The 23,095-nt window shown below is 33.9% G+C and overlaps 2 protein-coding genes across 3 annotated transcripts; both read right to left on the bottom strand.

Moving 5' to 3' along the window:
- Positions 1 to 480: 480 nt before the first annotated feature.
- On the bottom strand, positions 481 to 2,553 carry LOC111417462 (xaa-Pro aminopeptidase 3). The gene is made up of 5 exons (XM_023049747.2): positions 2,313 to 2,553; positions 2,021 to 2,259; positions 1,269 to 1,965; positions 980 to 1,221; positions 481 to 923 (listed from the first exon to the last, which is right to left on the bottom strand). The coding sequence occupies exons 1-5, from the start codon at positions 2,350 to 2,352 to the stop codon at positions 636 to 638; spliced, it is 1,506 nt and encodes a 501-aa protein (XP_022905515.1). The 5' UTR covers positions 2,353 to 2,553; the 3' UTR covers positions 481 to 635.
- A 1,473-nt stretch (positions 2,554 to 4,026) lies between these two features.
- Positions 4,027 to 7,838, bottom strand: LOC111418995 (uncharacterized). 2 transcript variants are annotated; one of them, XM_071195045.1, is made up of 2 exons: positions 6,059 to 7,838; positions 4,027 to 5,199 (listed from the first exon to the last, which is right to left on the bottom strand). In XM_071195045.1, the coding sequence occupies exon 1, from the start codon at positions 7,758 to 7,760 to the stop codon at positions 6,576 to 6,578; it is 1,185 nt and encodes a 394-aa protein (XP_071051146.1). In that variant the 5' UTR covers positions 7,761 to 7,838; the 3' UTR covers positions 4,027 to 5,199; positions 6,059 to 6,575. The 2 variants fall into 2 exon arrangements, with proteins under 2 accessions (XP_071051146.1, XP_071051147.1); XM_071195046.1 differs by lacking the exon at positions 4,027 to 5,199 and adding an exon at positions 5,941 to 5,973.
- Between the last annotated feature and the right edge of the window lie 15,257 nt (positions 7,839 to 23,095).

Raw genomic sequence — 23,095 nt, 5'->3', positions numbered from 1 at the left:
TACCCCAAGTAAGTATACTCCCTAACCTCCTCGATCTCTTTTCCCTCCCATCTCCAGTTTTCTGTTCTTTTTCTCCCTCCCTTACAAAACTTCATCATCCTTGTCTTCCCCACATTCGCTTCCAGCCCCTTCCCCCTAAAATATCTTTCCAATGTCTTTATCACAACTTTCATCTCCGCCATAGTGTATATGTTTTATCCTGGCCATAGTGTCCATGTATATTTCCTTCACTCTCGCAATTAGGTGTTCCGTGATCCCCCTCCTCCCCATCTCCTCCCACAACTTTCCCCTATCCACCTTATCAAAAGCCGCCTTCAAATCTATAAACAGGGCGTACAATATACCCTGTATATATTTCGCCCAGATTTCCAACCCTTATAACTCGCCCCATGGGCTTTATTAGCATGTATAAAAAAATACGTAAACCTTATTTCTGATACTTCATTTGTAAGTAGATATCATCGCTGATGTTCAAAATAATTATTGAGTTTCAAAAAAATTTATTTCTTTTTTTTACAAAAAAAACCTTATAAATATACTGCTTATCAAAATAGACAATCTTAAAGCAACAAATCTCATTTGCACTCCAAAAATATCACAACCTCATCCTCAATCTAAATTCGAGAAACTTTTTGTTACCGTTGATTTTGAGCAGCTAACAAAGTTATATCAGTCAAACTTTTCGGACAATTCTTGGATAAAATTTCAGGACCATTCTCCGTTATTAAAACATCATCTTCGATTCTAATTCCAATTCCTTTAAACTCATCGGGCACTTTAGCTTGTTCGGGAATATAAATTCCGGGCTCAACCGTCACCACCATACCCGGCTCTATTTTAATACTCCTCGGAATTGAAGGAGTATCATGTACGTCCATACCAAGATAATGTGAAACGTGGTGAGGACAAAATTGAAATGCAATCTAAAAAAGATTAATTTAATTTATTTTTAGGTTACGTTTAAAAGAGTAACTTTTACTCTTGATAATTCATAATTTGAGCTGTTTTGTGGTATTAGTCCCGCTAAACTGAGTTTTCTACCCAATAAGGAACACATTATATCAAATAGTTTATCTAAAGTTGGGAAACGATAGCATAATTCAATTAATTCAGTTTGAACATCTAATACGATTTCATAAAGAATTTTTTGAGCGTTTGTAAAAGCCCCACCTACAGGCCATGTTCTTGTTATATCACTGGCATAACCATGATATTCACAACCTACAATAAAAAACTTAAAAAGAATCATAACCTCAATTTTCATTTACCGGCATCCATTAGAACTAAATCTTGATGATTTAACACTTGATTATTATTAATATAGTGAATAATAGTTGCTCTAGAACCCCCGGCAACAACTGGGGGATAAGCTAAATACTCGGCACCATTTATTCGGCAATGATAATCAACGGAAGCGTACAAATCATGTTCTGTTGAACCAGGTTTGGAGGCGGATATGGTCTCACTAATCCCTCTTGAAGCAATTTCGCATGATTTCCTCATCAATTGTATCTCAGCGGGTGATTTGATTAATCGGAGTTTATGTAGAAATTCTTTTGGGGCTTCCCAAATCTTATTTACATTCCCTCGATAATTACTTGTTAAGATCTTATGTACGGAGGGTTGAACTACGTTAACCACATCATACCAAACCATTACGGACTTATTTGATTTCATAGAGCAACCCACAAAGTTTTCTAATTCCGTTGTTGGTAAAGCTTGATCAACCCCAAATAAATTTACAGCTTCCTCCGGACCTGTTCTTGGTCCATCCCAAACTTCCGAATGATTATCTTTGGTACGAACAAATAAAGTCGAGGTAAATTTCGAATTTTGTGCCGACGTCAAAACTAAACAACTATCTGGTTCTAAACAACCAGTTAAGTAAAGAAAATCGGTGTTTTGTCGAAAAACGTAAGGGATTTTATCTGACATGTATTGCTTTACAGCAGAGGGAATTATAACCTAAAAAATAAATTAAAAAAATTAATTAATGATTATTTTAGAGATTTAAACTAACAATATGTCGATCTGATGTTTTTCTTGAATCTTCGGTGTATTGTAAAATGGTTTCCATAAGTTTTCTTCGCCTATCTTGAAACTCAGTCATTTGAATACCCGGAGTTACTTCACCTTGTCCTATTAAAAACGGATGAGTATCTACAGTTGGTTGGCCAAAAGACTTTTTAATCGTACTAGAACCTTCTCGTTTACTCATTTGACTTCTTTTAAACGTACAATAATCTTTTCGAAAACAGTCTTTAAAGAGGTTATGTTAATTTAATGTTAATCATCAAGTTAATGATACTTACATATTCGTTGTACTGATCTTGCAGATACATTTGCAAACATTTTTAAAGCTTCTTTAGGTAAATAAAATGTTCGCAAGGTAAAAATAAGATTTTTGAGGTTATGTCGTTTTGGATTTAAGCAAGGATTGAGCGCAATTTGATAAATTTATAGTTTAATTTTGGGTTATTCGATTTAATTAAGTGGAATTTTTAAGGTTTTATGGTTTATGGAAGATTTGTTGGTCGATTCATGAACGATTTTGCAATGAAATGATAATAAACATTTTTGAGGTTAAACTTTGACATACAAAAAAATGTCAAGTTATTTATTTAATTATAAATTATTTAATTTATCATTTTAGGTAAAAATAATTGCATATTTATGATATAATAATTTGTTTAAAAATGCAAATTTAAATAAAAAATGGGAAATTATAAAAAAATTATGCAACCAATGTTACACACACGGTCGATTGTTCGTCGACAAAACAGTTTCCAATAAATAACTATTATAAATATAAATCAGGGGCGGCACCAGAGGTTTGGCCGCTACAGGCGAAAATGAATTTGGCCGCCCTTGCCTAAATAAAAATTTAAAAAAAGGGGGTCCATTTAATAATGTACAGGATGGTTCAAATTAGATGTCCGAATAGGCTAACTCGAAAACTATAAGAGCTAGAAGAAAAGTAGCTGACATGTCATGATCTTGTTTTTCGAGAAACTGCTAATGCCGAAAACCTCATAGCGCTATCGTCTTTTGTTTTTCCGCAAGAGGCCAAAATTGAAAATATCGTAAAACCCGCAAATGTAATTATCTTGGTTATTATTGTAGGTGGAGTATTATAACTAAGACATTATATGGACACTTTTTTACAGAGAATTTGATAACGTAGTCAAAAAAATTTTTTCGGTTTTAGATTTTGAGATATTATCACAATTTTCGTTTTTTTAAATGAAAACAACCACTGATTATTCGCTTAATAAATTCGTTATTTTTTTCTGATTACAAAAATATAGGGTTTGACAGGTCTATTTCTTATTGTTTTAGAATAAAACTAAAAATAAATTTTCCTTTTAGTGTCGTCCAAGAAATTAAATTTACAGTTTCCTGTAAATTACGGTTCTATAACTAAAAATTAAAAAAACATATTTCTAATATTTGAAACAAATATATTTGTTGAACTGTTTAATTTATATATGTTTTACACAAAAATTGGAATAGATTATTTCACATTTTTTTATTACGATTTAATATTATTTTTAAATTCAAATAAACATAGCAACATTTGTTTATATTCAAAAATTTTCTGAAGTGTCACTTTAAAAATCCTGTTTTTAAGATCAATTAGCAAAATTTTGAAAAGTGTGACATGTTAGAATATTACCATTGACTATTTTATACCAGACTGCTAACCGCTACGTAAAAATTGGTAAAGCGTAAAGTGTTATTTTTGGATTTGTCCGCGATTTGGGGCGCTGGTTGATTTTATAATAATAATGGATATGATTAAGAGATGGCAGCACTATTTTTGATTTATATTCCCCCTCTTATATTTTCTTGTACTAATAATAAAAATTGTTTAGTATTTCTTTTTTAATTAATAAATATAATTTTATTGTATGAAAACATTATACGTTTTCCGTAAAAACCGGTTGTTTCTACCAGTTTATTTTCATTAAAAAATAATATTAATTTTTAGAGAAATTTTGTCAATACTTTGAACAATTTTAAGAGTTGTTCTATCTGGTTTTAGGTTAAGTACTTGGGGAAATCCCGAGATAACTGACAGGTTGTTTCCACCAGTTTCTACGGAAAAAGTTGGTAAAGGCGGGCTTAACGTCGCAGGCGGAGTTTATTTTAGTTTATTTGCTTTAAATATCTATAATTATTATTTAAAACTAGTTATTAAACCTAAAATTATTGGTCTTTAATTGTAAACAAGCTTTATCTTTTATTAATATTTTGAAATAATATAGTAATTCGACAAGGGGTTAAAAGGCACGGAAACAATAGTATATTAAAAAACAAGTTTCGTAAGACACGCTTGAAATGCACGAATTCAAGTTGAAAAACGAGTGGCGAAGCCACGAGTTTTTTAATGAATGAGTGCTTTAAGTCTTATGAAACGTGTTTTTTATGCTATTTTTTGTAATTCACGTTTTTATCCTTTTTTTTTAACAAAAATAAAATAAATTTTGACAATGTAGGGAAATAGGTATGCAGCAGTTGGTAACACCGTAACACTTGAAAATAGAAATTTGAATTGACAATTAGAAACTGTCAAAACACAAAATGTATTCACCTGAAAAAAATGTTTCATGTACACCTCCCAAAATAAGAGAAATTTCTGAGTGTTCAATGTCCTCATCATTGTGGACCTTGTATTCGATGCTAAGAACGTGTTTAAACATCCATAGACAAAAATTGTCACATTGACAATTAGAAAAATTAATGACCCAATGTCACCAACTTGAACTGCTTCCATAAAATGTTACTAAAATCTCATTACAGCATCGGATGCTGTAAGGAGTCTCATTACAGCACTCGTTTGAGTACTGTTAGAGCTTTTGTTACCGTCGCGAATTACAACAAATATATTAAAAGGTCGAGCTTGAGCGGAGAGTAGAGGATTTCAATTAAAGTCCATCCTAAATAAAATATTGAAACATTTATTATAGTACTTGAGGTAGAGGTACTTCAGATAGAGATACTTGAGGTAGTGATAGAGGTACTTGAGATAGAGATAGGGGCACTTGAGGTAGGGGTACTTGGGTAGAGATACTTCAATGAAGTGGCGAACCAGTTCGCGTATCGTGTAGATCTAGCTTTATACAAGCATATGGTGTTTCTTCTAAGAAGAAAACCTTTCGGAAGAAGAACGCATCCCTGGAAGAGCTAGAGGTCGAGCTAGAGAAATAAAGATAAATAAATAAATAAACAAACAAAGTAAAAAATTTACAAAATAAAATTATTCTTAATTTTTAAAATGTTATTTTCTTTGAAAAAAGTTAATGTCTTTTTTATGTATGACTCTTTATCCAACTCAACGAGGCCTGCATTTTTGTCTCCCATGGTAACAATACGATTTTCTATTTTAATTTTATGTTTCAGATTTTTAATGATGCGAAGAATTAATTTAGTATGGAAAGATTTTATGTTGACGTTCTTATTCCCACTCGTTTTCCCTCACTCTTTCACCTTTATCATCTGGCGAACGTTCCTTATGACCTTCAGTCCAATTCGTCCAATTTCATCCCTCATCATGTTGACTCAAGTTATTTAATTTTAAAGGAAATTTTAACGTGTTAATTGTAAGTTTAAAAATTTTCTTTCTTTTTTGATTTCTAATATTTAGTTATTATGGTTCTTTCTCTACAGGTTTGGTAATTTGTTTTGTCGTTAATTTTTAATATTTATTTTTAAACACTTTGAAAAACGAGATTTACGATGAATAGAAAAACGCCATTTTCATTTTTTGGATTTTTCAATTTACTCTTCAATTTTTTTTACATTTGAATTTTTCATAAACGGAATCTTTTTGAAGAAATACTCTGAAACAATACTTTCTTCACTCTCGATGCTCCTACACCGACGGTAATTATATATATTTTTTATCTGTGTTTTTGTTATATCTGAATGTTCCTTACTCCTGCCTGAAGAAGAACGATAATCGTTCGAAATCTTCGAAGATAGCACCGAAATAAAATATTTTCATCATTTATACGACTTTTAATTTTTTTTAGCAGCAAAACACCATACAACTTACCTGGAAAAAAACCACCAAATCGATAATAGAGGCATCTCCAATAGGCCCCGAGATCAAGAAAACCTTAATCCCTCGGGAAAAATCAAGCAGGTGCCCCAAACTCTATGGTCTGCCCAAAATCCCCTACCTCAGGAAGACTTCTCCGGATCGGGGACGGTGTAGGACCGTTTTCCAAGTGGCTGACAAGTGCAGGGCGTCATCTCTCTTGTTGAAGGTACCGTTCTTCTCTATTTCGATGGACTCGCGGATGAGTCTGGTGCTCCAATGTGGAACGTTGGCTATTTCCATATCTGAAGCTGCTAGTTTTCCATATATACATACATATATTTACACGTTTTCACTCTCGTATTTTGTTTTTAAAAAAAGTTTTATTCTTAAAATTTACAAAATACTAAATGAAACAATGCAAAAATTGATTACAAGATTAAAATAATTCTAATTCTAATGTTTTTGATACGAACGTTGAGAAGTTCATCAACGAACTGTTGTTATTGTTTTTCTTCTCACATTTTTTATTCTAATTCTTATCTTTTCGGGTGTCATCAGTTTTCTGGTGCACCTGCATGCTGTAACTCCTCCCTCCTAAGATCGAAGATTGTGTCCAAGGGTGGCGATCTTCGGCCTGAGGCAAGGTGACGTCAATAGTTTCCATTTTTGGCGTTGTTTTGCCTCGGTATTTCATGTAGGCAATTATTCCAAGAATCACAACAGTAACGATACATGGGGTGGCTATTGTTGATCCCAAGAATTTCTTGACGTATGTCCCTTGTATTTCTTGAAGTTCCTGTCGGGTAGCTTCTAAGTCTTGAGTTGTCTTGTTGAAGTTATTCCATTGGACTCTTTGCAGTTCCAAGTCTTCGCGTTTCCAGTGCGGAATTTCTTCGGGAATGTTTCTTACTTCAACATTGGTCATTTGGAATTTACGGTCGGGCAATTTACTGATGTATGATTTTATAATTTCGTGTTTCCATTTCAGGTCGCATCCATCGGTTATCTGGATTAGCAAATTTCCATTCAAAATTCTATCTTCTGATTTTTTATGACATCTTATAGTCACTCGTTCTTGCGTTGGTGTGTAAAACAACCATTCATTGTCAGTTACTCGCGTGATGACTGCTGGATTCTTTGTTTTGGCTGAACTTGAGCATCCAGTCCCTGTATATAGATGCTTCAATAGCTGATATTCACATGGAGATTTTGATGTTATCTCGGTACTGTGTTTGTTGCATAAGAATGTTTCTTCTTTGATTTCCAGACATTCACGTTCCATGGGTATGTACCTATTTTGATTTTCAGCTAGGTATGGATTTTGTACGTTCAGGTACCAAAAGGTTTCGTTTTGGAAGGTAGGTAATGGATACAAACGATAATATTGGTAAGTATCAGGCTCGCATAGGGGTAGATCAATTAGAAATCGAAAGATAGTGCCTTTTCTATACGCTTTTATTTTTAATGCTTTTTCTATCGCATATAAGTTTTCTTCTTTCAATGGTAATGGCAACTTTACGTTTGTCAGTTGTTGTTTTATTAGTTGTAGTTCGCTGAAGAGGTCATCATTGGTTAAAATCGTTGGATGATACACTTGCATTTTGGCAAACGTTTTTGCCATTAATAATTTATCAGTTAACAAGATTACTGCGTTCATAGCTTGTGTTATCATTTGGATCATTGCATATAAATCGGTTTTTCTGTCTTGTTTCATTGCGAATACAGATACATTATGTATCGCAACTCCTAGTTGTATTATTCGGGATTTTATAACTAACTGATTTTTATTTAAAGTTTCAATGTTTCTTTCAAACTCTTTAAATGCTCGTTCTGATATTGACATTTGCATTTCTATGGCTTTCGATAGTTTTTGTTGATTTACATTTAGAGTCTCTATTGCATTATCGTACCTGATTGCATCCTCATTGTCAAGGTTTCCTGATATGGCTTTTATAACGTTCCCTATTAGATTAATAGCTCTAACGTTTCTTGGTTTCGGAATTAATTGTCGCAATCCTATATTCATCATTTCTTGATGGGCTTTTAGTGCTAATAGCTGTCCACTTAATTCTTGTGTATGGCTAAAATTTTCTTTACTATTAGCGATTATGTTCAATATTGAATTATAGTGAGTGTTTAAATTTTTAACTTCCTTCTGTAACGGTTCCACATCATAATGAGCAACTATTGCCCATGATCCAATTTGATTTTCTACTCTTCCCAGATATAGTGGAAATATTGGTCCTTCTAGCTTCGAAATCTTAACTTCTGCTAGGATTGTCCTTATAAGGACGGCTCTGGAACAAAACCATGTTTTAGTCGTCGTACATGATAAGTTTGAGGGCCGTGTTTGGTAGCAACCTCTACTGTTCCATTTTCATTAATCTTTTGTATGGTGAATGGTCCTAGAAATGGTCTTGATAGTTTGAAAGATTTTGTTATGTTTTCTACATAAACCTTTTCACCAATTTTGAACTCTGTTTCCTTTACTTTTGACTTTTGACGTTCTCGTGTTTTCTCTTTTCTTTCTAGGTCTTTATTTTTTATACGAGAATAGAGGATTTTCATTCGTTCTTTATGTTTTGCCACCATATCTTGGAAGTTCTGTGTGTCATAATAGAGATCCATTGGATTTTGAGTTCTTGTATGTCCAAAGACTACTTCTAAAGGTGTTAAACCTGTTGCTTGAGAAATGTCATTGTTATACGCAATTATTGCTAATTGTACTTTTCTTTTGAGGGACATGTTCGGTTCGTCCTCGAGACATCTAAGGTGTTCGATTAATGTCGAATGAAAGCGTTCTACATTCGCTTGTGATTCTGGATTTCGTGCGGTTCCAAAGTGTGGTCGAATTTTATGAATCTTTAATAATTCCTTTACGAGGTCATTATTGAATTCTTTTCCTTTATCACATGCAATTTCATTCGGGACGCCATAATATGAAAAGTACTGTAGTAGAGCATCTACTACTTCAGGTGCATTAGCAGCTTGAAGCTCAAATGCATGAGTCAGTCTAGAGAAGACGTCTACAATAGTAAGGTATTTTTTTGAAGTTACTGTAAAAACGTCTATCATTATTTTATCAAACGGTGCATCGGGCGTTTTCGTTATTGGTAAGGCTGGAACTTCGGGTCTCCTGTTATACTTTGACTTCTGACAAATTTCACAATTTTTAACACATTTTTCCACATAATTTTTTATTTTAGGCCACCAATATTCGCGTTGAAGTTCATTTAAAGTTCCTTCGATTCCTCTGTGGTTTATTATTCCAGAATGGGTCTTTAGCACTTGTTCAATCTTTTCTTCTTCGGTTTGCAGTACTTTGACTCGTCTTAAACATCTTATTATTTTCGGTCCGCGATTGTTAAACAAATTGGAATATGCCGTGCAGAGTTGTTCGGACAAATCTTCTTCTTGGACATATAGATAATATATTATTTTTTCTGAAAAATATTCTTTCAAAATGGTTTTGATGTTCTCATATAAATTCTCCTTGGGTAACTTTATAGAAACAATTATTCGATCGTCGTTTTTCTTTATAATTGACTCAATTTTGTTGTTTAGACCGGTGTTAATAATCATTTGATGTTTTTTACTTTCCAAAGGAGTATCTTGTATTTCGATGGTTCTTATTGGTTCTCTAGTATCGGTAGAATGAATTGTATCTGAATCTCTTTCTATTCTCTGTTCAGGTTGTTGGTTTCCACTGGGTCCAGGTTGGGGTTCTGGTGATCGATTTATGTCTCTTTGTGGTTCAACGGTGCTATTTTGATATTCATCAAAAAGAGATAATATTTCGTGATAATCGACTTCTGGTATTAATGAAGTATTCTTTTTTTTCATAACGTTCAATTCTCTAAGTTGTGTCAGTTTTATACGTGACAAAGCGTCAGCGTTTTTGTTTAGTGATCCCTTTTTATATATCACGTCAAAATCATATTCTTCGAGCTTAATACGCCATCTCATCAATCGTGAATTTGGTTCCTTTAGAGACCATAACCATGCTAATGGTTTGTGATCTGTGTAAACTATAAATTTTCGTCCATAAACGTAAGGCCTAAATTGTTTTATAGCGTAAACTACTGCTAAAAGCTCTTTTTCCGTGGTTGAGTAACGCTTTTCTGTTTCCGACAAAGTTCGCGATGCGTAGCAAACTGGTTTATTATGACCAATTTTACCTTGGGACAAAACCGCTCCGAGTGCTACATCAGAAGCATCCGTTGTTATCACGAATTCCTTTTCGAAATCTGGATATTGTAGTATTGGGTCATGAGTTAAAAGCTGTTTACATGACTCAAAAGTTTTCTTATATTCCTCAGTAATTTCTATCTTTGCATTTGCCTTTAAGCATTTAGTGAATGGTTTAGTGAGTTTTGCAAAGTCTTTGATAAATCGTCTATAGTAACCGAGTAATCCTAGGAAAGATTTTATTTCCTTTCGAGTCCTAGGTAACGGATACCGTTGTATGGCATTGATTTTTTCAGGATTTGGTTTCACTCCTTCTTCCGTGATTAGGTGTCCAAGATACTTCAGTTCCTTTTTCAAGAAATTACATTTTTCGATATTTATCTTAAAATTTGCCTCTTCCAATCGTTGAAATACTTTTGTGAGCTTAATTATATGTTCCTCGAGAGACGATGAGTAAATAATTATGTCATCTAGATAGACGAGACAATCATTTTCCTGTAATCCGCGCAATACACTGTCCATAAGACGTTGGAACGTCGCTGGGGCATTCTTTAGCCCAAAAGGCATGCGTCTAAACTCATAATGGCCTTGTTCAGTGGAGAAAGCAGTTTTGGGAGAGTCTTTCTCATTCATCTCAACCTGATGATAACCACTAGCTAGGTCTAGGGAAGTGAAATAATGACATCTTTCTCATCTATCTTCTACCATATTAGCGTTAAGTTTTCTGTAGTCAATCACCATTCTTTTCTTTAACCTTCCGTCTTTTTCTTGAGTTACTATGTGGACGGGGGCTGACCACGGTGATATGCTTTCCTGTATTATGTCTTGTTGAAACAATTGTTCGACTTGCCTTTTAATTTCTTTGCGTGTTTCTAAGGATTGCTAAGGATTGGCGGTACATTTTTACATAAATTGGATCTTCGTTTTTCATGTTCAGTGAATGTTTTACGGCATGCGTGAATGTTAACTTTTGTCCTTCTATCTGTATCAGATTTTTAAGTTTGTATAGAATTACTCTTAATGCTGCCAGTTCTTCGATATTTAAAGATGTTTCATAATTATAGCATAAATTTATTTTATCTTCGAATTCTACCACGGGTTGTACAGTGACATTTGGTTCAATTCCGTTATCTTTGAGTTCTTGACAAAGAATGTTATTTAATTGGACATAAGTTTTTCCATTTGAAACTTTTACGAGAGCAGGTGGGGACAAAATTGTATCTTCTCCATTTGCAATTTTTGATTTGAGGGACCCGGTATCATAAAATTTACAGAAGCTTGGTTTCCTTCCACTTCGTAATTAATGTTGGGTTCGTAATAAGGTTCATTTTGAAAATGTGTGATATTTTTGACGTTACGGTCATCATTATAATCCCATGTACCTTCTTCAACACTTTGTGGGGCATCAAACGTTTCTTCGTTTATTGGTAGTTGTTCTTCAAAAATTTCCTGCATAGTATTGGCGTTCCATGGTCTTTTTGTTGGTCTTTGTATGGTTGAACCAAATCTTTTATTTCTTGAGTCAGATGTATCCATTGGAGTTGGCATTGGTTTGAAAGTTTGTCTCTGCATAACCTGTCCCGGTAATAGAGCAAATCTCGGTTGATTATTAAATTGATTTGGTCTTGCAGGTGGTACGTATCCTTGTGTTGGTTGCCTTTGTTGAGGAACGAATTGTGGTACATATACTGGTCTCTCAGATCTGTATTGTTGTTGATTTGTGGATGATTGTATTGGAAATGACATATTTTGTTTCGTTGGCATTGGTAATTTTCGATGTTCGAGATATCGTCGTTTTTGCAAATTGAAATTTTCTATTTCAGTTGCATATGCCTCTGCGGTTTCGATATCCCCTGGAGAACGTAATTTAACTTCCATAGCTAATTTTTCATCTATCAAATCAAGTCCAAAGAGAAATGTTCTTAAAGCGGTGTGGTTGTATTGTGTAATTTTGATATGACGTAAATTTAGATCGTTCTCTTCCAAATTTACTTTCGAGAGGAGAGTATAAAGGGTCGTTTTGATCCTTGCCGCGTATTTTTGAGCACTTTCCAATTTCAAGGGCATGATATTATTCAGGTCATATGCTAAAACATCTTCAGACCGTTTGTCTCCGAAAGAATGGACCAGAATGTTTTTTAATTCTTCCCAACTAGCAGGGATTCTGTTTGCGTCAAGCGCTTCTCTGGCCTTTCCCATAAATATCATCAATAAGCGTCTAGCCGTTCGATTTCCATCATTTAGATTTGGATTTAAAAAGTCTTCAATTAAATATTCGCAAGCCGTTACATAACTTCTTAAAGTCGTTTTATCTCCATTAAAAACGGGTATCAAATTTTGGTCAACGGGCTTAATTTCTCTCGCCATCTCGTTATCAATTTCGTTAATTATTGCCAATAAATCGCGTACGTTATCAATGATGGATAAATGAACAGAAAGGAATGCTGAATCTTAATCAAAATGGTACTTACAGCGTTAAAAGGTGCAAGCTTTTCATTTGCGTTTGGGCTTTTCTTTGTTTTTCTTTGTTAAGCCGTACCAGGAATCCAGGCAATTTTAGCTCTGTCTTCTCAGCTGATACGGCCCTGTGCGGTTTTTCTCTTTGTTGAAGGATCAGGGTTTACCACGATTTGAGTAGATAAGGACCTCGGCTGATGCCTTCTGTCATGCAGGTTCTCGTGTAAGGGATGAAAGTCCTCCGAAACTTCAACACAGCACGATTTTGAGTACTCGCGTTAAAGTTCGTCACTAAAATTCGAATGACTGCGCCATTTACACGTTTTCACTCTCGTATTTTGTTTTTAAAAAAAGTTTTATTCTTAAAATTTACAAAATACTAAATGAAACAATGCAAAAATTGATTATAAGATTAAAATAATTCTAATTCTAATGTTTTTGATACGAACGTTGAGAAGTTCATCAACGAACTGTTGTTATTGTTTTTCTTCTCACATTTTTTATTCTAATTCTTATCTTTTCGGGTGTCATCAGTTTTCTGGTGCACCTGCATGCTGTAACTATATACATAGAATAATCATGCAAAATAATTTGATATTAAAATAGTATTATTTAAGTGTTTGCCTAACCTATCCTTTGATATGGACTCCCTCAGCTGATAGAATGAGAGTCATTCGGCTTGCGCATACTACATATCCTATTATTCCACGTGGAAAATAACCATGATGCTCTGATCTCAATGAGAGTTAGTACTTTCATGGAGGCATTGTCGTTAGCGAGGCTTACAAACCCTCCAGCATGCCTATGAAGTGGGTATATTTGCATCACGGTTATTTTCCACGTGGAATAATAGGATTGATATGCTGTATGCCCAAGCCGAATGACTCTCATTCTGTCAGCGAAAGGAGTCGATATAAAAGGATAGGTTCGGCAAACACTTAAATAATACTATTTTAATATTCAATTATTTTGCACGAATTTTCTATTTATATGCAAGTACATATGGTACACTGGCTCAAGATATAGAAGTATTCAATATATTTTCCACGAGGAATTATAATAAAAATTGCATATATACGTATAACTAAAATATTCGTGCAAAATAATTTGATATTAAAATACTATTATTTAAGTGTTTGCCTAATCTACCATTTAAATGACTCCACGTATTTACCGACTGGAAGTCTGGCCCCTAGTTAGAAAAAAAATAATTTTGATTAAATTCGCTATAACTAAAGAACGGTTTGACCGATTTCAATCTTCTATATCTCAAACGAAAGCTTGCGTCTGGCTGAATAATTATGTGTAAAGCATATTGAACACTGCCATATCTGAAGCTGCTAGTTTTCCATATGTATATGTAAATAGAATAATCATGCAAAATAATTTGATATTAAAATAGTATTATTTAAGTGTTTGCCTAACCTATCCTTTGATATGGACTCCCCCGCTGATAGAATGAGACACATTCAGCTTGCGCATACAACATATCAATCCTATTATTCCACGTGGAAAATAACCATGATGCTCTGATCTCAATGAGAGTTAGTACTTTCATGGAGGCATTGTCGTTAGCGAGGCTTACAAACCCTCCAGCATGCCTATGAAGTGGGTATAGTTGCATCATGGTTATTTTCCACGTAGAATAATAGGATTGATATGCTGTATGCCCAAGCCGAATGACACTCATTCTGCCAGCGGAAGGAGTCGATATCAAAGGATAGGTTCGGCAAACACTTAAATAATACTATTTTAATATTAAGTTATTTTGCACGAATTTTCTATTTATATGTACATATGGTACACTGACTCAAGATATAGAATTATTCAATATATTATGGTACACTGACTCAAGATATAGAATTATTCAATATATTTTCCACGAGGAATTATACTAAAAATTGCATATATACGTATAACTAAAATATTCGTGCAAAATAATTTGATATTAAAATACTATTATTTAAGTGTTTGCCTAACCTACCATTTAAATGACTCCACGTATCTATCGACTGGAAGTCTGGCCCCTAGTTAGAAAAAAAATAATTTTGATTAAATTCGCTATAACTAAAGAACGGTTTGACCGATTTTAATGTTCTATATCTCAAACGAAAGCTTGCGTCTGGCTGAATAATTATGTGTAAAGTATATTGAACACTTCCATATCTGAATCTGCTAGTTTTCCATATGTATATGTAAATAGAATAATCATGCAAAATAATTTGATATTAAAATAGTATTATTTAAGTGTATGCCTAACCTATCCTTTGGTATGGACTCCCTCTGCTGATAGAATGAGAGTCATTCGGTTTGCGCATACTATATATCAATCCTATTATTCCACGTGGAAAATAACCATAATGCTCTGATCTCAATGAGAGGTAGTACTTTCATGGAGGCATTGTCGTTAGCGAGGCTTACAAACCCTCCAGCATGCCTATGAAGTGGGTATATCTGCATCATGATTATTTTCCACGTGGAATAATAGGATTGATATGTAGTATGCGCAAACCGAATGACTCTCATTCTGTCAGCGGAAGGAGTCGATATCAAAGGATAGGTTCGGCAAACACTTAAATAATACTATTTTAATATTAAATAATTTTGCACGAATGTTCTATTCATATGTACATATGGTACACTAGCTCAAGATATGGAAGTATTTAATATATTTTCCACAAGGAATAATATTTTTAATATTTTAATAATAATATTTTATTTCTCCATTTTACAAAAAAGCATAGAGTGCGTCAATTTAACAATAATTACATTGTGATATAATACAAATTGAATTCAAACATTAAATTGGAAAAACATGTCAATGGTATATATCGGATTTTCCGTGACAATAGCTTTCAGTCTCCTCCGGAATCTTGGAACTGGCAGATACTTTAAACATGATTCTTCTCTCGTTTGTGCCCATAGTTTAAGCTAGATTTACGCTAAGTTTTCTTTATTTATTCTCGTTTTCCTCACCATTACCGCTAATAAGAATTTTTTATTTTTATTTTAGTACCTAAATTAGTTTATGTAAGTAGTCGTTATTAGAGTATATGCGATAAGATAATTTATAATAATTAGTATTGTAGCGTCTATGTTCGAATATATGCCTTAAATATTGTATTTTTTCTTTAATTTATTTAAATAGATTTATATTTATTTATTTCTTTCATAATTTGTTTCAATAGTTGATCCCACGGTTAGGCACGGAGGCCCTAGCGTTTGCTTTTCATAACTTTTATTTTATTTAATTTTTTTTCTTTAATAGATGCGTGCGCCAATTCACGCCATCAAATCACTAAAGAAGATACACTAAAAGACATTTCCACATTTAAAGATTGTTATTATTTCCTTCAGTAAAATGTTTATTAGTCCTACTTCATTTTGGTGCGTTTTTAAGATTCTTTCTAAGGAGTATTTTAAATAGTAACGATTGTATCTAAGTAACACCAATTAACTTTATGTATTAATTGTTAGCTATCGACCCTTAAACATTAAACTCTTGAGCAAAGTGAAAGCATTTTATTCCTCGGATAATGAGAGAGATGAAGAAAACTTTTTCAGATGCTATTTCTTTGATGTCTTAGAGGAGACGAGGTCGTAGACCGAGTCGTGTAATCACACGAGTAATTAAAATTAAAAGACACAACAAAATGCACGAACAACAAGAGTTAAAATCTTTATAAAGCGACAAGTTGAAAGAGAAGGAAATGGCACGAAGAAAACAGAGTGCGGGAAGTTAGCCCCCCATTTTTGATTTTTAAATTTTTTATTGTTGTTTTAGATTGTTGTAGAGTTGTTCTACATTGTTGAAAACCGAAAAAACAGGTTTTTTGACTAGCCCCCCATTTTTGGAAAAATCAAATTTTCTTTGTTGTTCTGGGTTGTTCTGGTTATTATTCTAGAAAATCAGAATTATGGGTTACAACATTACGAAGTTATAACTAAAAATAGGTTTGGCCGTCGAAATGTCTAGTTGATTGCTGTGACCATAGTTTTTCTATTATCAATTCCATATTACAAATATATACTTGTTATAGCTAACGCAATCTGGAACAGCTATTATTTTCCCTAGAACAACTCTCTAAAGGGCACTTTACTCTTTAAAAATTAAAGTTTTTGGGGGGCTAGCCAAAAAACCCGTTTTTTCTGTTTTCTCCCGGAGTTCTTATTTTTTCGATTTGCCGCTTTGGAACAATGTAGACAAACTCTAGAACAATCTAGAACAACAATAAAAAATTTAAAAATCAAAAAATGGGGGGCTAACTTCCCGCACTCTAGAGAAACTCGGGTTATACCTCGAATGTCGATGATTGACGTTCATCGGTTTATATTTAAATATGTACTGTTATCTATTAAACATATTCTATTAATAATATTACTTAAAAATATTTAAAATTTTTATACTTAGCGGAAATAAATTTTATTTTGTTATTTTAAATTAAAAAATTTTACATTATTAAAAATAATTAATTTAAAATATTTTGTCCGTTATAACTGGTCCGTTATATCGAGGTTTTACTGTAATTAATTAATACAGTTTTTAGAAAAAAATATAAATTATTATATTTTAGCTTTTTAATGTTGTAATTATTTATGGCCAGAGAGCCTTCTAAAGCTTATGTACAACAGGAAGAACCTTTTTGTGTTATTTTATTTTATTATACATTTGTTTATTACTTTGTACAGGGTGGTTCAAATTCGATGTCCGAATAGGCTATCTCGCAAACTATAAGAGTTAGAAAAAAAGTAGCTTACATGTCATGATCTCGTAACTGCTAATGCCAAAAACCTAAAAGGGCTATCGTCTTTTGTTTTCCCCCTAGAGGCCAAAATTGAAAATATTGTAAAACCAGCAAATGCAATAGGTATCTTGGTTATGATTATAGGTGGAGTATTATAAGTAAGACGTTATATGGACACTTTTTTACAGAGAATTTGATGACGTAGTCAAACAAATTTTTTCGCTTTTATACACTGTTGGACATAATTCACGAGCACACCTTATACAATCTAAACGCGTGAAGATAAATCCATGATATTTGCGGAGCACAAAGGTTTGCTGTAGACGAGTTTATTCATCGAGTTTCGAGTTGTTCCGTCGCGGTATTGTTGACTGAGCCGCTCTTCCAAGTGGAACATTCCGTCGCTATGGAGACCGAAGTGGATGGAAAATACCGGTCGTTTTTAGTATGGTGTGAGGAACCACATTGTTATCGTACTCTGTGCGCAATGGATGGGCGATCGTGTTACTTAAGCGAGTTTGAGCGAGGAATGTTTGAGTGTATGCACATTGAGGGTGTATCGTTCTGTGAAATTGCGCGTCGTCTCGAGCGGTCGTTATCGGCAGTGCAACGGACATGGCGAGAATGGTCTGAGGTAGGACATAGGTACCTACAGCCGCGGCCGGGACGGCCCTGCGTGACCCCAGCACACGAGGATCGCACTCTTGTGCTCAGCGCTTTAGCGTCGTGTGCGTCCTCCTCAAGGCAACTTGGAGCTGTTTGGCCACCGGCAGGGGAAGGCGCACTCACTACGCGAACTGTATGGCGGCGTTTGGTAGATAGTGGATTGCGGGCGCGTCGTGCGATACAGCGGATTCCAGTAACACCCGAGCACCGCAACATACGTCACGAGTGGGTCGACGCTAGGCATTAGTAGGTTGCCGAGTAGAGGGACATTTTGTTTTCCGACGAATCGAGATTCGAATTGAGCAGCGGTGATGCGCGAATTTTAGTTCATCGGAGACGTGGTGATCGTCTACTCGAGCAGTGCATGCAAGAATGCCCTAACCACCGACAACCGAGCATTATGGTATGGGGTGCTATTACACATGGTGGACGTACACGTCTGCTGCGTGTATACGAGCGCAGCACCCCGTAGCGGAGGTGCTATGGTCCGTTGTGCTTCCCTACGTTCCCTACGTTCGGCGGCGCCCAGGTCTGCTATACATGCACGACAACGGCCAAACGCACATCGGGCGTATTGTACAGACCTTTGTGGAAGAGCACCGTATACGAATGCTTCCTAGGCCAGCTCGTTTTCCGGATCTGAATCCAATCCAACATGTTTGGGACATGACTGATCGGAGACTTCTACGTTATCCGGCTTCCTCGGCTAACGTTGAGGAGCTATGTAGGCGAGTTGAGGTGGCATGGTTGGCCATCCCTCTTGCTACAATACAGCGACTTATAGACTCCATGCCACGTCGTGTAACGATGGTACGCGAAGCTCACGGGGGATACTCTCACTATTGATATTTCTCCTCCCATCAGAGTTGTGCCGCTCTCCTTGTGAGAGTAAGTTACACTACTTTAGTACTACTTCCATACCAAATTTTATTGCGCTAGACACACGCGTTCAGATTATACAGGTGTGCTCGTGAATTATTTCCAACAGTGTATTTTGAGATATTTTGACAATTTTCGTTTTTTTTAAATGGAAATAACCACTGGTTATTCGCATTTAACGAATTTAATTCGTTATTTTTTTCTGATTACAAAAATATGGGGTTAGATAGGTCTATTTCTTATCGTTTTAGTGAATAAACCTAAAAATAAATTTTTTTTTAGTGTCGTCAAAGAAATTAAATTTACAGTTTCCTGTAAATTACGGTACTATAATCAAAAATTATTCTAGTAAAAATTTATATAAAATTTACGTTATTTTCTAATATGTAACATTTTAACATGTTAAACTTTTCGTAATCCATCTTAAAAAAAAGGATTTTTAATTTAACACTTCAGAAAATTTTTAAATACAAACAAATGTTGTTATGTTTATTTGAATTAAAAAAATATATATCAGCGCCAGCTATCAATAATTTATTAATCATTTAATAATAATGTTAAATATTAATAAAAAATGTGAAATAATGCAAATATTCCAACTTTTGTATAAAACAAATATAAATTAAATAGTTCAACAACTGTATTTGTTTCAAATATCAGACATATGTTTTTTTAATTTTTAATTATAATTTACAGGAAACTGTAAATTTAATTTCTTTGACGACACTAAAAAAACACTTATTTTTAGCTTTATTCTGTACAATTGTTTATTACTTTGTACATAACAACTGTAACTACATTCATATTTTTACATCAACTTGTACAGGGTGTCCCAATTTCGATGTCCGCATAGGCTATCTCCGAAACTAAAAGAGATAGAAAAAAAGTAGCTTACATGTCATGATCTCGTTTTTTGAGAAAATGCTAATGCCGAAAACTCCGAACAGCTATCGTCTTTTGTTTTCGCCCTATCGGCAAAAACTGAAAACTTTGCGAAAACGACAATCGCGAATATCTCACTTATTATCAAAGATGGAGTATTATAAATAAAACATTATATGGGCAATTTTTTACGAAGAATTCAGTGGCGTAGGTAGAATTTTTTTCCCATCTTTTATTTTCGAGATTTTAGACGTAACTTTATTTTTTTAAATGGAAACCATAGTTGGCTATGGCTTAAAATAATTTATTATTTTCTTCTGATAACAAATATATATAGTTTGTGGGGTATATTTCTTATAGTTATTGAATAATTAACAAAAATTCATTTTGTTCTATCTAAAACTAATGTATGTATTTAAAAGTTAATGTTGCTATGGTGATAGTAACTATACATACTATGATGCAACATAATGTATCAAATAATTGTCAAAGTTTGTATTTAAAAATTCGATAACAACTCTGGCATTATGTGCTGGTACGATGCACCAGCATGTTAAGTGTCAAAATATAACAAAACTGAATAAAACTTTACAATGAATTTCGAAAATTATGAAAAATGTAACATGATAGAATGCTATATGTTATCAGATAAGAATGCGACGTTAGCCGCTCAATTTTATTTCACAAGATATCCAGAAAGAAGACAACCGCACGTAAGAACCTTCAGCCGGTTAGCAGAAAATTTAATAGATATTTGATCCTTCCCCAAACCACATACAAAAACATACCAAAATGACCTGCAAGAGAAATTGCAACAAGACGTCTGACCCAAAAGCCGTTGCTCCCGACTATGAAAGAAAAATAAGTATAAACCATACAAAGCGGGGCTAACTCCTTATTTACGTGCCGGAGATGTCAATCGAAGATTAGAATTTTGTAGATGATATTTAGAAAAATTAAATAGTCCGCTGTTTGTTCAAAATGTTATCTGGACCGAAGAAGTTTCTGAGTGTTCAAAGAAGCTTGGGGTTCAATGTATGGTGTGCCCTTTTAGATAATAGAATTTTGCCATATAGTATCTACCATAAAAACTTAAACTCAGAAAAATACCTCAATATATTAAGGCAGCACTTGAGCCTTTGGTCGACAATTTGGCACTAAATATGTCTCAAATGATATATTTTCAATATGACGGAGCACCAGCACATAATGCCAGAGTTGTTAGTGAATTTTTAAATACTACTACAAACTCCTTGCTACTAACATTGACAATAATTGGAAACCATGCTTTCCCTCATGGTATGGTTATCACCATAACAACATTAAGTTTTAAATGCATACAATAGTGTTAGAAAGAACAAAAAAAATTGATACATTATATTCCATCATAGTATGTATGGTTATCACTAGGGCACGAAACTTTTGTAACAAAACGATACGATTTCCCCCCTCCACTTGTTCTCATTGGCTAGTTTTCTAGGAAGCCACTGAGAACAAGTGGAGGGGGGAAATCGTATTCTTTTGTCACAAAAGTTCCGTGCCTTAGTTATCACCATAGCAACATTAACTTTTAAATACATACATTAGATTTAGATGGAACAAAATGAATTTTTGTTAATTATTCAATAACTATAAGAAATATACCCCACAAACTATATATATTTGTTATCAGAAGAAAATAACAAATTATTTTAAGTCATAGCCAACTATGGTTTCCATTTAAAAAAATAAAGTTACGTCTAAAATCTTGAAAATAAAAGATGGGAAAAAAATTCTACCTACGCCACTGAATTTTTCGTAAAAGATTGCCCATATAATGTTTTATTTATAATACTCCATCTTTGATAATAAGTGAGATATTCGCGATTGTCGTTTTTGCAAAATTTTCAGTTTTTGTCGATAGGGCGAAAACAAAAGACGATAGCTGTTCGGAGTTTTCGGCATTAGCATTTTCTCGAAAAACGAGATCATGACATGTAAGCTACTTTTTTTCTATCTCTTTTAGTTTCGGAGATGGTCTATGCAGACATCGAAATTGGGACACCCTGTACTTTAAAACAACTTCGTTAAATTTTGTATTCCATGCTTTTGGAGATTCCCTCGGCCGATATAACGGTCGGATTCAGTTTCAGGTACTTTCACAATTGATTCATAACCTAATGGCCCTTCTGGTTTGTATACAGGCTCATCCACGACGACCGTTCATTAGAACTATATACGATTCTCAAAACTCCCGGGACGGAGCTATAAGTTTTGAACGAGTGAAGAAAAAAAATTGAAAATTTGGGGATCACTACACAGGAAAAAATATAGAGTAAAAATCAACTCTAAAACATGGTCCAATATATTTAGAGTTATTTTTTTGCACTATACAGTATAGGTGAATAGATTAAAATTTTACACTAAATAGTGAGAAGATGGTGTTTATTAAATAGTTTAAAATCGTTACTGTATAACAGTGTATTATAATAGGTTCGTTCCAACCGCATAAATTTGACTCGTCGTGTACGCGTACAGAGTTGATAATACATTAGAAAACCTATGTATTTGAAGAGCACATTTTAATAAGTCGTATAACAAATAAGTATTTTGTATTAAGCATTTGCACTACGACTTATTGATATACAGCGTGTCCCGTATCTTCCGCATCAGAGCATTATACGGTTGTAGAATACATTATTCTGAAGCGATCTTTCTAATAAAATGTTTTCGAAATGTTTATAATAACCGCACGGGAACTGTTTTTCGTCCAATCAGCAGATCGCTAATCAGACTCAGGTAATCGGTGCCACCCTCGGCCGGTCCGCTACGCCGATGATAACTGGTTTCCCACGTGTACTCACCAATAAATTCGTCATGGAAAGAGAAATAAACTTTTTCGATGAATCAAAGTTGTCCGTTATTGGTTGTCGTTAAACAGTTCCCGTGCGGTTATTATAAACATTTCGAAAAAATTTTATTAGAAAGATCGCTTCAGAATAATGTATTCTACAACCGTATAATGCTCTGATGCGGAAGATACGGGACACGCTGTATATAATGAATAATTATTCATTTATTTTACATTTTTATAATAAATTTATTATCAAATTTCGTTTCATTCATTATTTTACCTCTAGATTTTTAGCATCTTTATATTTTTTTCCAATACCGGTATTAATACCGGTATACCGGTATCACATTGAAAATATACCGAAATACCGGTATTCAATTTTCGGTCGGTATTCCGAAC

Source organism: Onthophagus taurus, chromosome 3 (genome assembly GCF_036711975.1).
Source record: "Onthophagus taurus isolate NC chromosome 3, IU_Otau_3.0, whole genome shotgun sequence".
Lineage (NCBI taxonomy): Eukaryota > Metazoa > Arthropoda > Insecta > Coleoptera > Scarabaeidae > Onthophagus > Onthophagus taurus.
Note: the sequence above shows the minus strand (reverse complement) of the source record. Positions and strands in the feature narration are given on the sequence as shown.

Bases quoted from the DNA above. Each gene is read 5' to 3' on its own strand.
- LOC111418995 (XM_071195045.1), bottom strand. From the start codon at position 7,760: ATGAAACAAGACAGAAAAACCGATTTATATGCAATGATCCAAATGATA.
- LOC111417462 (XM_023049747.2), bottom strand. From the start codon at position 2,352: ATGTTTGCAAATGTATCTGCAAGATCAGTACAACGAATAT. The intron at 2,260-2,312 runs GTAAGTATCATT...ACCTCTTTAAAG, and splicing joins AAGATCAGTACAACGAATAT to ACTGTTTTCGAAAAGATTAT. The intron at 1,966-2,020 runs GTTAGTTTAAAT...TTTATTTTTTAG, and splicing joins AAACATCAGATCGACATATT to GTTATAATTCCCTCTGCTGT.